This window comes from Saccopteryx leptura, chromosome 2, assembly GCF_036850995.1.
Source record: "Saccopteryx leptura isolate mSacLep1 chromosome 2, mSacLep1_pri_phased_curated, whole genome shotgun sequence".
Taxonomy (NCBI): Eukaryota; Metazoa; Chordata; class Mammalia; order Chiroptera; family Emballonuridae; genus Saccopteryx; species Saccopteryx leptura.
The window spans coordinates 181,885,431-181,900,201 of record NC_089504.1 but is presented as its reverse complement, the minus strand read 5'-3'; the positions used below and the strand labels follow the sequence as shown (position 1 = coordinate 181,900,201).

The 14,771-nt window shown below is 53.2% G+C and overlaps 1 protein-coding gene across 7 annotated transcripts in view; it reads left to right on the top strand.

The window, feature by feature from the left end:
• The window catches only part of IQSEC3 (IQ motif and Sec7 domain ArfGEF 3), a 125,971-nt gene extending 117,180 nt beyond the window's left edge, over positions 1-8,791 (top strand). For 2 of the 7 annotated variants that reach the window (XM_066369552.1, XM_066369557.1), the window contains exons 13-14: positions 1,669-1,718; positions 5,110-8,791. In XM_066369552.1, coding sequence (XP_066225649.1) covers positions 1,669-1,718; positions 5,110-5,547 — 488 coding nt within the window. In that variant the 3' untranslated portion in view covers positions 5,548-8,791. Of the gene's footprint in view, positions 1-1,668; positions 1,719-1,803; positions 2,797-5,109 lie in introns of all 7 variants that reach the window. The other 5 variants (XR_010749288.1, XR_010749287.1, XM_066369556.1 and 2 more) reach the window with 5 other exon arrangements.
• Positions 8,792-14,771: the final 5,980 nt, after the last annotated feature.

Below are 14,771 nucleotides of genomic sequence, written 5' to 3'. Positions count from 1 at the left end.
CCATCCACCTCACACACCCAAGGTTCTCTGAAGACTGCTGGTTCACTGAGGTGTTGAATTATTCATTCCAGACAAAAGAAGCCAGCTTCAGGCTTTGTATCCCCATTGGCCATGTCCTCTAGGCCTGCTTTGCTCCTCCTACTGACACCTCTACCTTCTTCCACCTCGCCCACCCCTTCCCTAAGCACAGGAGGACTTAGTTTCACCTTCACAGTCCCAAATGGAAAAGAATTAGAAGGAGAGATGGCATGAGAATTAAATTCCATCCAAACAACCCCCCAGCAAACTGGCCAGAACTGTGCACTCACTCATTAATTCAGGCACTTATTCTTACATGTCACAACCACCTACTGAGAACCTGCTGTGTGCCCTGTGCCAAGCACTGGAAAGCCAGGGTCCTAGCAAGACATAAGCTTGAGCTGAAAAACTCTCGTAGGATTCATGCTGGTCTGCAGCCTTCATTGGCGGCCAGGATGACATGATGCTGCAACAGACAGCATCAAAGGACAGGTCACACCAGCTAGGAGACGTGACTTGTTTTCTAAGCAGGACTTAGGGCTCTTAGAGCTCCATGGAGACTCTCACTGTCATGTCGCCTTCTGTACATGAGTTCGACTGACCTGCTGTCCTGCATTTATGATTCCCCACCACCACCTGCTTTTCAGCTGTCCCCTTTGTTTCTAGCAGGGTACAGTACTTGAGTCACTGATTGTTTTCACAGTTGTTTAAATTTCAGAGCTGATAGCCCACTGCACACTGTGCACTCCCACCCGCCTCTTACACTGCAGCCCCTGGTCAGACCAGGCAGTGGCCTCTAGGGACCTGTCTGTCATGTGCCTCCACATGAAGTGCTTCCAGATCTCAAACACTGACCCAGCTCCCTCTTGTGCTACAGAAAGCAGAGGATGAGCAGAGCATGGGAACTGGCAACCTCCTCCACCCTGGGGGGGACGGGTGAGAAATAAGAGGGGCTCCAGCAGAAGAGCCCTGAAATGCCTGCTGGGCAGGGTTGGTGGTGGCTGAGGGAAGTGACTGAGCCAGAAGAAGTCATCAAGCTGTTTCTGGTGGTCCAAAGGGTCCCTGGTGCTGAGCCAGGGCAGTCAGAATACCTTTGTAGCAATTACACAGAGTCATCATGGGCTCTCATGCTCGGCCCCACGCTGATGCTGTGCTGGCCTCACTTCACTGAGTCCCCACCACCCGGTTGAGCAGCAAGGATAGGAACAAAAAAGGAGCATGGCTCATCTCTTGAAGAACCTGTGCTTGAAGGAGACAGATTAACATGGTGCCCACAAATACCCAATAGAGCCTCCTTGTGTTGCTGGGAGCCAGGAACCAGTGCCAGCTCATAACCAACGTACACAATCCATGTCGGGAAGGCTCTGACTGTGGCTAAATTAGACTCAACAATGCCCACATTAACAAGGAACATCAGAGCTCTTCTGGTCTTTGGAGGCACAGGGAGGTGTAACGTCTTGCCCAAGGTCACACAGCTATTAAGTGGAAGAGCTAGGTTCCAGCTCCCAGTCCACTGACCTGGCTGGCCGCATCTCCGTTAGGAGGGGCAGGATACCCCTCTAGTTGCAGGCATGCTCAGTTGGAGGGGCAGGGGGCAGGGATTTGTCTTGGGAGGGTGGAGAATGAGCCCTGTGCTCTTTGCATTCAAAGCCAAAAGGGAAGCTGCGCTGGGTGAGAGGCCTTCGGAGAGCGCGGTGGAGGTAAGTGGAGGCCTGGTTGCCCAGGTGAGTGCTTCTGTGCCCCGCTTGTCCTTCTTCTCACCGTCTCTGTTGTTTCTCTTCTCAGGTATTAAACAATGCCTCCCCAGCCCGACTCACCATTTTACCAATTTCAAGAGATACAATTAAAAGTTACTGCTAGCATGGGTAATGCCACTGTTCCAGCGCCTAATTAAGCTGAAGCACTTTCTCCCCTCCTCCAGCCTAGCCTGCCCCAGCTGCCTGCCCTCCAGAGCCCAGCTCCCAGACCAACACCATGCAGATGCGGCTCTCCACCGCGATCCCTCCTACTCGGCCCCAAGCCCAGGTCCCAGGCACACTGCTCACTGATCCCCTCGTACCTGCTATATCAGAGAGCCCGGTATTCCCTTTCCCCAAGTCCTTCCATCCTCCATGAGGGAGCCTGAACTCCCTTTGGAGAGTCACCCCTTCCATGGTGGACCCTACCCTCCCAGATGCCTGTTGGAGAAGTTGGAGACTTGAGAGTGGGGGCAGCTGGGGGTGGAGCTTCTCCCAGGAACTGCTGGTCTATCCAGAGAGCTGGCCATGGGTGGGATGTGTGCAGGGCTTTACCGGGGGGAAAGCTGATTTATCTGGAGACTTCCCATGTCGGAGAGAAGGGCAGCCCATCTTCAAGCCACATAGGAAAGGACTGGGGAAGTAGCAGCAGTAGCCAGTCCTTCCAAGGCTCCCAAAATGTCACCTGGGGGGGCATGCAGCTGCCCCTGCAAGCCTTGCTGGGCCCCTATCTTCCTGCAGAAGCACAAGCTCCCCTCAAACCCTGTTGAGCCCCTTCGCTCCTCTTCTGCCAAGCCTCCAGGGACCACTAGTTGCTCACACAGACACCTCCCCCACAAGCTGGAGGAACCCCATACAGAGGTCTGAGGGAAGTGCCCTGTCTCCTACCAACCTGACTAAGCTCAGGGAAGCCCCAGGATACTCCAGGGGAACCCAGTTTCTTCTCTCGCCCCGTGACCCCCCACCCCACACACACCTGTGTCTGGAGGAGGCACCTTTACTCCGAGGAGCTTCCTGCCCCAGCAGCTGACAAGCCCCCAGGGTGGGTATTCCATCCCCTGCCCTCTGCTCCCCATCTTCCTGCAGCTGCCCATTCTCTAGCCTTGCAGATAAACACATAAAGTTACCAGCCCTCGGGGTTGTTCTGCCAGCCCTACCTGCATCTTAGCCTGACCTGCACAGGGAGGACAGGCAATCTGACCACTGCTCTCCCCTCCGACCCTCCCAGAGGGCCATGTGGCTATCTGCAAGGCTGCCAACCCCCGGCTAGCCCCAGGGCCCTGCCAGCCTTTGCTCCCCTGCACAGAGGGCAGCCTCACCTCGGCCTCTCAGCTGGGCCCTGAAGCTCTCTTGTCCTCTGCCCTCTCTGTCATTTCCTCATTGCCTGGCCGGGCCCCTCTGGCAGGCACTTCTCCATCTTCTTCGAGCTGATCTGACCTGCTACTCATGTCTCATCTTTAATACCTCTCTCTCTCTCCTTTCTTTCATTAGCAGGAAGGTGAGAAGGGGTCACAATGAGAGAATGTTTTGCTGCCCCTTCCTGCTTTTCATTTACTATTAAAGACCAGGCATCAGGCTGGGTGGGGAGGAGGGAGGTGAAACAGTGGAGGCAGAATCAGAAAGGGAGGTGAAGGATGAGGCCAGAGCTGTGGGTGACATGGGCAGAGGGCAGCTGGGGAGGAGGAGGAAGAGAGCTCAGTAAGTCTGGACTGGGGCAGCTAAGTATTTACCCGGGGAGGGGCAGAAAAGACACAAGCCTGCCTTTGCATCGTGGCCACTTTTCTGATGGAGAGGAAGTCAGAATATGAGCAGGTGGGGAAAGGAGCCGGCCCCCTCCAGCAGCAGTGGACAGAGGTCTTCTGCCACATAAGGACCACTGACAGCTCCCAAGGAGGAAGGTGGCCCAGCCATGCTCTCTGCCTGCCCCATGTCTCGTCAGGGCAGTGCAGGGCCCGGGGGCCCCTCCATTAGTTTGGGGGTCTCAGGCCTGAAAAGTGCTGCCAAGGCTGGAGGTTGGGAATGAAGAGGGAAGGCTGCAACATGCTGAGCATGGCGTGGGGGCTTGTGAACACTGAGGGCAGGCACAGAACGGGGCTTGGGAGCTGTGGAGAGGGACACAGTCCACTGGGATGCACAGACCCAGGGAGGGGGTTTCCTGCAGTTACACCTTTTTGCCAATAATTAAGGTTAAGATCTGCTTGCTGGTTTAGGGCTCTGAGATTGTTTTGTCTGGGCCATCCTGGTCTAGGCCTGGGGATAAGATCCCCTTCCTGCAGCCTGGATCTTCCCTGTGCTTTGAGCAGCTTGTCCTGGGAGGTGGTACCAAGGACACTAAGCAGCATCCTCAGAGAGAAGGGTCTTGGCCACCCCCAAAGGGCTTGGGGGCCAGCAGGGGGTTGTGGTATCTAGAGACTGAGGTGGTGAAGAAGTAAACCCCTTTCCTTTCGGATTCCTCTAGCCTCCCTTCTACCCATTTCCTCTCCTCCCCCTGCGAGCAAGAGGAGGCCAGGTGGTTCACAGTGACCTCCATGGCCTCAGAGAGGGGGCCACCTCCTCATTCCTCACCCAGAAGATTAAGATTAGAGTCCTTTCTGGGTTCCCCTTCCTGCAGCAGAATAACTTTAACCAGGACCCAGGTTGGGCCATTAAGGCAGCAGGGGATCTGCCTCTGGCCTTCGCTCTCTGGGCTGCTCTAGACTGTGTGGCATGGCCTTGGGGAGGCTGGGGGCATGGGGTACGTCCAGATCACCCCTCAGGGGTCCCAGGCATTGGGGAAGTTTGGGTGCCTTTGTGATATCAACAGTGATGGTGAGGCTTCCCTTTTAATGAAGCCAGAGGGAGGAGAGAGGCTAGAAGGTCTCAGAGATGCTTCATCTCGTCCCTGTGTCCTCCCTTTGTCCTCAACACATGCCTAGGAGGCAGGGAGGAGGCAAAGACCCTTACCCCTGCTTTTCAAACTCAGAGGCTTGTAGAGAGAAAGGTGGGGAGAAGTTCACCCATGGCTGGAAGCTGCCCAGCAGGTCCCTGCAGTCAGACTTCAGCGCTGGGCAGGACCTGAGAGCCTGCGGTCCCACCTCCCATCCCACAGATGAGGAGACTGAGGCCTGGAGAACTGAGGCTGCTCAGGGTCCTTGGCAGAACACACCAGTGTCTTGTCTGCAGGCAGGGAGCCTCAGTTGGCTGCCAGTGTTCCTCTGGTGGAGAGATGGGGAGTGGGTCAAGGTGAAGGCTGAGAGCCCCTGATGGGCACAGGAGCCAGGGAAGGGGAGAAGGGAGGGAGGCTCAGGGTAGCCAGTCCTAGTAGCTGGGAATTAGTCTATAACATTTCATGCTTCTCTGGCTGTTTCTAAACTAGGTGTCAATTCACAACAGGCTTCAAACGTCCCAGCACACCTCCGGGCTGGGGGCCAAGAGGGGAGCTTCAGTGCCACTGCCAGACCCGCAGCCTAGCCCCTTGAGAGAGCAACCCCCGCCACTGCTGCCGCCGTCACCACCCACGCCCCCAGGGACTCTGGTGCAGTGTCAGCAAATTGTCAAGGTCATTGTCCTGGACAAGCCCTGCTTGGCCCGCATGGAGCCCCTGCTCAGCCAGGCTCTCTCCTGCTACGCCTCTTCCTCCTCCGACTCCTGTGGCTCCACACCCCTGGGTGGCCCCGGCTCCCCAGTCAAGGTCATCCACCAGCCTCCGCTGCCCCCGCCCCCGCCCCCCTACAACCATCCTCACCAGTACTGCCCGCCAGGCTCCCTGCTGCACCGGCGCCGCTACTCCAGCGGCTCCAGGAGCCTGGTGTAGACTGTTGCCCACACTGCTGTCCCAGGAGGGCTGCCACCAGGGTTCCAGGGCCGTTCAGGCTGCCCCTTCACTGCTCCTGCACCCAGGCATGCTGTGTTCCTGGTCACCATCACTGTTGTTTTGGAAAGAGAACCCCAATCCCTGGCGCCTGGGTTTGCCTCACCTGACCATGCTTCCCTGACTCGGTTGAGCGCCCTCCTTTTAAATCTGAAGACACTACAGCCCTCACCTGGGCCCCGCCCAGCCAGGCACAGCCAGGCCTCCTCATCCTCCTGCCACTGCTAGTGCTCGCCTTGCCTCGTGGACCACAGACTGGAGAGAACAAGAACTGAGGGCCTACCCAACTTCTGAGTCCTGCGTCTGTCGGACCCTGGGCCTCAGCCTGGGAGGGTGGTACAGGGGCTGGGAGCCAGTACCCAAGCACTGGACAGAAGGTGGCCAGTTTCCTGGTCAGCTTTGGGCGGCACACTGGGTGCAGGAGGGTTGGCCCTGGAAGTGGGAGTGTGAGGAGGGGGCTTTCTGTGCTGCCTCTGCCCCCCAAAACCTGGCACAGCTCAGGAGGCTGCTGGGCTGTCCCCAAAGAAGTTGGCTGTCCTGACCACATCCTCCCCCTCCTCCCAGGGCATGCTCTTTCTCTGCAGCTGGGCCCTGCCTGCCCAGGGCTGCCCAGACTCCAGGAAAGCTTGGAGAAAGGGAGGAGGAAAGGAGAACAAGTCTCAGCTCTCTCTATGTCAAGTCAACCGTGCTGTGGAACTGTGAGGTCAAATATCTACGAAATGAACATTTTTACTTTTAGTTTCCTAGCCCCAAATAATACCCAGCCAATGCAAAGTGTGCACTGGCATAAACATAAACACATGTGAGAACCAGGTTAATTTCTTCCACTGTGGAAGAGGAAACGGAGAAGGGGCAGTGGTCTGCAGAGGGGCAGAGGCAGCCCATGGAGGTAGGATTGACTGTGTCAGAGCTCCCTCTTGCATGACTTCTGTGGCCTCCTTGAGGGCTTTGGAGGCAGAAGTGGGCGGGTGAGAGCAGCAGGTGCTCCACAGGCACTTTTGTTTCCCCTGCTGCTCCCCACCAAACTTGCCCCTCAGCCTTTAAATCTCCCACCTGCCCGCCTCCGCCAGGAAGGCTCCAGACCCACCTTCTGCAGGGGGCACTGAAAAGGGTCTCAAACCCTCAAAATTGCAGAGGAGAGCAAAAGCAGGTCTCCCTGACCTCCTCAAGGCCAGCCAGCATTGGGGAGTCAACCTTAGGTGACCCCACAGAGCCTGGGTGGCCACCCTCAAAGACCTCAGGAGATCCAGGGCACCAATCATGCCCTTTCAGGAAGTATCTGTCCCAAACCAGGCTATACTTCAGTCCTGTGCCATCAACCCACGGCTGTCCTTCATTGAGCTCTCCTCCTACTTGGAGCCTGTATCCAAGTGTCCCAAGAAATGGAAATCAGTGTGGACCGGGTCTAAAGTGAATGTGCTTCTCCCAGCCCCTGTGCCAGGCCCCAGCTGCAGTCCTAGGCCAGCTAGAAGACCCCCATTCTCCTGCTCTCAGAGCCTCCAGATGACCTAGTTTCCTCTGTTTGTGCTGGTCACCAAACGTCATTATGATGTCACCTAGTGAGTTTATTTCTGGCCCTGTCTTTGTCAGCTTGGGTTCCATAACTTGTGATCCATGGGCTGTCTCCTCCACTGTGGCCCAGCTGAGCTGCTTTTGTCCTTGTCCTGGCCCTTCCCCTGTGTCTCTCCTGTAACAGGGACACTCCAAACAGCGCCTTTTGGAACAGGGTGCTGGCAAATGAGGTGCACAAATGCAGACACCTCTGATGCCCTTGGCCAGGGCAGGGGTCGCCCCTAAAGAGTGACAGGCCAGCAGGAGCAGAGCTATGGGGATGGGAATGAATGAATCTTGAGTGAGGGGGCTGGAAATAAGAGTGGATGTTGCAAAAGGGCAGCAGGAAATGTGAGGTATGAATGAAGAGGGGTTTTGAGGTGACTAAACATGTTTTTATGGAGTGGTTGACCTGGATTTCACAGGCTGGTCAGGAAGAAGCACAGTCATCAGGCCCCTTGTCACCTGCTCACATACTGCTTCCAGTGGACAAAGTACCCCCCCCCCCCCCGTCCACGGGCACAGGCACGGCAACTCTGGCCCCTCCCTCCCACCTCTGCTGCAGCCCTTCCATTCCAGATGGGGACCAGCAGAGGTCTTAGGGCTGGTGCACACAGAGTCTTTCTCTGAGAACCCAGAGGCTCGCATTGTAGGGGCTTACCCCAGGCACTGTGGTGACTGCCTTGGGCCCCACTGGTGGCATTGGGAGTCCTGGCCTAGGAAACAGACCAGCTTAGGCTCAGCAGCACATGGAATCAAGCCTGAGCTGTAAGAGGCTTTTAATCCCCAGTGGCCTGGGACAAGGTGCAACTGGCCCTTCTCCCTGCCAGAGAAGTAAGAGTCCCCACTGTCTGTATCCTCCCTCCCCTGATCAGCCAACAGGCTAAGCCTGGGACCCACCTCTGTCCCGAACCCCAGAGCCCAGGCCCCAGAGACCTTGGACAAGCCTCCTGCCCTTGCAGACAGCCCAGCCGGAGATGTTCATGGGCCGTCCTGCTCTCCCAAGGCTGAGGGGCAATGGAGTGCTGACTGGGCCCCTGGGCACAGCCTCCTGGGTATGTGTCCAATTACCCCAACATGGCTCCAACTCTATTCACTCCCTAGGCCTTATTCTGGGGGACCAGCCCGTCTCTCAATGTTGTCCATTTGACTCCAGCTCCAAATCAGAGTGAAGATGAAACTAGCTTTCCCACCCACTTTTGGGCAAGTCTCACCTCCAGACCTGGAGCAAGACTATGCCTGGGGCAGCTTGACCTGGACACCTGCCTGCCTGCCTGCCCGTGCCCAAAGGCACACATGTTTATCAGCCCTGGGCCCTTGACCCTTGAAATCCTTAACCCCACCCCCCACCACCTGTTCCCCCACAGCCTGCCAGAATGTCTCTTTGCACCCTATCCCGATAGGCTTCCCTGGTGACCATCTGTTCGTCTGCCCTGTGTCCCACTGTATACTACTTCCTGCTGCACCTCCTCCTCCCTGCAGGAACCCTTCCCCCACTGGAGAGAAACCTCTCCAGGGAAAGGCAGGAGGGTTGCACCCAGCAACTAATCCAAATGGCAAATATTTTGTAACAAAATAACCCAGAGGTATTTTATCTGTTCAATTCATAGAGTTTTAGAGATTATATTGAAATATGTCACTTGAACAAACTGTGTCTGTTGTGTTTCTTTTGTTCTGCAAGAGGGAGAACCCACCTTAACTCAGAGTGTCTGACTGGTGATAGGTCGAAGTAAGAGGTGGTTCTGATGTCCACTGCCATGAGGGCTTAGAGAGGCAGCTGGCCTGGCTGCTCTTCTCTGGACATCGTGGTGTCACCCCTTTACCCCAGGACACACTTCCAAGCCATGCTGTGACACGTCTAGGAAGCCCTGTCTTAAATTAGTGAGGCTTGGCTGCAGGGAGTCATCTGGTGGGTGGGTACAGAGTCAGAGCTGGGGGTACAGGGCCAGGAAGTTGACCTTCACTAACACACACACACACATACACACACAGCTTTGAGCCCATTGAGAGGGCAGGTTCCAATGGAGTCCTGGGCAGCTTTGGAGGGAGAAAGCCCCATGGCAGCCAGTGTGCACACTGCAGAGTGAGAGATGAGGGACCAGGACCCTGTGGGGTGTTCTTGGCTTTCTGTTATGGGAGTGAGGGAATGTTGGGGGTTCAAAGTTCCATTGACTTTGTTGGATCATCAACCTTAAGTCATTTTCATGAGACATCAGCTCAGGAAGCTTGACCTTCAAATCACAGCACTGGTTTGACAAGTCCTGGGGTATACTCTTCCTGCAATGGAGGGGACGGTATACTCAGGTGATGGGAAAAGTGCATGGAGCCACTGAGTGCAATGGAGCAAACGCTTACCGAGCCTCCTGCCCCCCCCCCCCCCCCCCCGCCACTGTGCCTGGTCCCCTACTAGCTTCTGGGAGGGACTCCGAGATTCTGCAGAGGGATACAACCGCCAAATGGCTGTAAGACAGGAGAGCAGACTGAAATCAGGGCTAAAGAGGGACACAAGGTGACTGGCCAGCATTCACAGCCATGAGCAATGTTCAGACCAGGCTGCACCAACGGGCCTGACACAGGAGGAGGAGAGCCTCACAGCCACGTGGAGGCATCAGAGGCCCTGCACTGTGGGAGGAGAGCAGCTGACCGGGATGGCTGGCCCAGGGACACCTGCAAAGGCAGCATCCAGCTCTTTTGGTGACTGAAACTGTACACACAGAAATCTCAAAAGCTCCTGAGACAGGGTCCCCTTTTTCCCTGTTTAAGTGAGAGGGAGTGTGGGCCTCACACTCCTTTCAGGAAAAGGGAACTTCCAGGAAAAGCTGGGGGACAATTATGAATCGTCACATTCTGGGAACTCTTTGACTCAGGAAGCTGAGGACTGGCCCCTTGAGAGCGCCTCAGAGGGGACCAGCTCAGCTCAGGCCTGGAAGAGGGCCAGGGTCAAAAGGACCTACTCCCGTCTACGTGGGGACGTGGAGCAGTGCCACCATTCTGCCATAGGGACAGAGAGCTGTGATCAGTGCAGCTCCCTTATGGTGACCCTTTAAATGGGGAAACTCAAAGTCATCAGCCAATGATGTGGAATGTTTCCAGTACAGGGCCTGGGATTTACGGGTTTCTGGCTGTGAGCAACAGACCAGAACAAGGTGCCAGTGCTAGAAATCAGGGAGAATCCAACAAGCTTATGAACACCTGGCATGTACCAGGTGCTGGTCTAGGTGCCAGGATATACCATGAATGGCACAAATCATGCTCCTGATTTCGAGGAGTCCCCACTGGATGGTGCCGTCAGAAATCCACAATTTTCACGTCACAGATGGTGGGGCCACAGCAGTGATGGGGAGCAAACCTTCCAGGAGGCGGTTCAACAAGGCGAAGGTCAGCCCCGAGGGCAGATGAGCCGCTCAGAGACCACCTCTACGGGCGGGCGCAGTCTGAGAAGGACTACTTCCTTATGTGTGAATTTACTTACATGAGCATTCCCACTGAATCTTACTTAGATGCATTTTTGAATCACCTTTATTAAGAAAACAATATCCTGTACACCAGGCCAATGACTCCGACGGGTCTATCATATCATGCTTTTTACTTTAAAAAAAAAAAATTTTACATTTCTTTTGAATGCTGATGAACAGGAGGCACCAAATCTTTTTAGCCTGCAAACTACTACCTTCTTTATTAGATCTAGCTAATAACACTGTTCTGTCTTTTTTCCAAATAGCTCCAGATATATGGAAAAGATTTATATAGGCAGATGGGGATCCTCAAACCCCTCAGCGAGATCTTCTGAGAATGGCTTTTAAGATACCTAGAGGCAGAAAAAGCCCAATAGAGATCAGGGGAACTACCAGCTTTTAGGATACACCCTTAAAAGCTCCAATGCCCCAAAGGGGTCTCATAGGATGCCATCTGGGTCCTGCTTCAATAGTGGAAAGGAAGGTCATGGAGCTAAAAGCCTGCCAGGCTTACACGCCTCTGCTGTGAGGAAACAGGGACACTGGAAGGTGGGCTTCTCCCTCGCTCCTCTAAGGGAGGGTTCAGTCTCTTCCAGCCCTGCTCCAGCCACCTATGACCTAACCTTGCCCAGAAAGCTGGGGCTTGCCACTGAAGGCTGAAGGTGCCCAGGGCCGTCGGCCCCATCTACGACACTGTGGACGAGCCTAGGGTATTTCTTCCAAGTAGCAGGTAAACTGATCTCATTCGCACAAGGGCCACTTAACTATGTTTTGCCTGAATAGTCAGGTTTTTTATTCTTCCCTCAAAGATCTCTGTTGTGGGTGTTGATAGTCCTATTTTCTGCTGCTTTGTTTAATATATAGTGTTTCCTTTATCCCTCCTACCTCAATGCCCCACTCATATTTCAGGCTGGGACCTACTCCTAATTTAGAGCTCTCTTTCCTCCTTTTGCCAACTTGTATTATGAATTTACCTTTGCCACCCAGCTTAGTGTATCCCAAGGTTCTCTTTACCAGGCCACAGTCACAGAGCTCCAGGGAAAAGCAACCTGGTCTCAACTCTCCAGGCAGAGGAGAACAGAAGCTCCATATCCACGCATGCTGCAAATGGCTTTTTCCAGTCTACCTGAATCATTACCAGCTAGAAGCAGCGGTCATTGGGACTTGGACATGAGCTGCAAAGTATAGAATGGTGACAACAATTCCAGTGCCATGCGGACTTTTCCTGTGGGGAACTTTCCTGGACTCCTGCTCCCTGTGACAGCTCCTAACAGACTGAACTGTGGTTGGGTTGCATTTTTCAGGGATGTGGCATGGTGATGGGGCCAACTTGGACTTGGTGAACATGTTAAGGACACTACTCTTTTAGGGATTCTTGCTGTATTGGCCACGAGTTGGCTTAAAGGCTTTTAATCACTGTAAAAAAAATAGAGGACTGGATGAAGAAGATGGGGCACATATACACCATGGTATACTATTCAGCTAGGAGAAATGATGACATCGGATCACTTGCAGTGGAATGGTGGAGTCTTGGTAGCATTGTGTGGGGTGAAATGGGCGAATCAGAAAAAAACAGGAACTGCAGGATTCCATACATTGGTGGGGCATAGAAGCGAGACTAAGAGACATGGACGGGAGTGTGGTGGTTACGGGGGGGTGGGGGGAGGGAAGGAGGGAGAGGGGGAGGGGGAGGGGTACAGAGAGAACTGGGTGGAGGGTGGCAGAGGACAATCTCTCTTCGGGTGATGGGTATGCAACAGAACTAAATGACAAGATAACCTGGAAATGTTTTCTTTGAATGTATGTACCCTGATTTATTGATGTCACCCCATTAAAATAAAAATTTATTAAAAAAAAATTTTATTTAGAAAATTAAATTTACTGGGGAGACATTGATCAATAAGAGTACACTAGTCTCAGATAAACATTTCTATAGCATTTGAACTGTTGATTGTGTTGTGTACCCATCACCCAAAGTCAAATCATTTTCTGTCACCATGTATTTGTCCCTCCTTACTCCCTTCCCTCCCACTGCCCTGCCCTCTCCCATAATCCCCTCCCCCTGATAACCACTTCACTTTTATTTATGTCCGTGAGTCTGTTTTATATTCCCATCTATGTGTGAAATCATATAGTTCTTAGCTTTTTCTAATATACTTATATCATACTGCATAATATTCTCAAGGTCCATTCCTGTTTTCATAAATGGCAATATGTCATCATTTCTTATGACTGAGTACTATGCCAGTGTATATATATATATGTACCACGCCTTTATCCAATCCCCTATCGAGGGACACTTTGGTTGTTTCCATGTTTTGGCCACTGTGAATAATGCTGCAATGAACATGGGGGTGCATATGTCTTTGCATACCAATGTTTTCAAGTTTTTTTTGGTATTTACCCAGTAGAGGAATTGCTGGGTCTTACGGTAGTTCTATTCTTAATTTTTTGAAGAATCATCATATTTACTTCCATAATGGCTTTACCATTTTGTTGCAATTGTAAAAGAATTTTTTTGGAGTTTATTTTCTGAAGTTTCATATATGGCATATAGGAAAGCTGTAGATTTTTGTATATTGATTTTATATCCTGTGACTTTACTGTATTGGTTCATTGTTTTTAATAGTTTTTTTTGGTGAAGTCTTTTGGGTTTTCTATATACAGGATGTAATTAAAACCTATTACTGCCTAAAAAAAAAAAAAAAAAAAAAGAGAGAGAGAAAAAAGAAAACAATAAAACTGGGTTTCCAGAAAAGCCAGGACAGATAGTCACCATGCTCAGTGGGGAAGGCAGTGGGCTACAAGCAGGCAGTCCAGCAGCTTCAGAGGACAGGGTGGGGGGAAGGCGACACCAGCCATAGCAGGAGGACCCGGAGCCCTTATGCAGAGCCCAGAAGATAAACACCAGCAGTCAGGACAACCTGTCAGAGCTTGCTCCTGACGAGGAAGAGCCAGCCCAGGGCCTGCTGGCCTGTAGGTGGCGCTGTCCACCTCCTCTCCATCACCCCAACCCAAGAGAATCAGATTTGCTATTTAAAATAATAGTGGTGGGCCTGACCTGTGGTGGCGCAGTGGATAAAGCATCGACCTGGAAATGCTGAGGTCGCCAGTTCAAAACCCTGGGCTTGCCTGGTCAAGGCACATATGGGAGTTGATGCTTCCAGCTCCTCCCCCCCTTCTCTCTCTCTATCTCTCCTCTCTCTCTGTCTCTCCCTCTCCTCTCTAAAAAATGAATAAATAAATAAAAAATAATAATGGTGGGAACTTCGTAGCCTATTATGCACCCAGCTCCTGGGGCTGACAACCCTTCACACCTCAGTGTGAACTAGTAAAACTGTAGCAAGATTGGTTTCTCCTACAGCAGGGCTGGCAGAACACCAGTGTGGGCCTTGGCACACCTCCCCACCTTCCCCCAGCGTTGATAGACGTGGCTAATTGATCACAGCTTTCCAGGAGTCATAGGTCAATACCCAAGATGAAACTAACTTGCTCCCAGCCCTGTCATCCTTACTGAGCCACCCTGAAGGAAGCCATTTCAGATGTAGGTGAGACCGAGGGCCTGGGAGGAACCATGGCAGGGGCTGCTCAGGCTCAGCCCACAGTTCTTAGATGCTCTGCTATGTTCCCTGGTTCACCAATGCTTTGCCCCAGTAATGCACAGGGCTGCCTTCTTCCAGGACTCCACACTGCTCTGGCAGCCTGTCAGCTCCCTGTCTAACGGGTCCCCTCACTTACTTAACTCGCCTCCCACAGCCCCCTCTACTCTGACCTAGAGACCAAGCCACTGAGATACAAGATGGCAACAAGGATCACAGATGCAGATTAGAAATGCCAGGGGAGAAGTCATTCAGAGGGGCTCTCCATTCCAGGACAAAGTATGTCCTGGAAAGGCCACAACCAGACCCTCCTGGCCTTGGGAGAGACCCTTCCTGGGGCAGGGAGGTGTTCCCCCAGGAGAAGGGGAGGCCCAGACAGAGCCCAGTGGCCTGGAGTCGTAGGCTGAGTCCTCACTGCTTCCCAACCTCCCTAGGAAGATAGCCGAGCCCAGGGATAGGCCTCACACCCCAGCTTTGAGACCTACTGGCAAAATTCCATTCTGGAAGAGACTGGAGGATAAGGAAACTGGGCTCAGGAGACAGGGAGGAGGGATGGGAATTC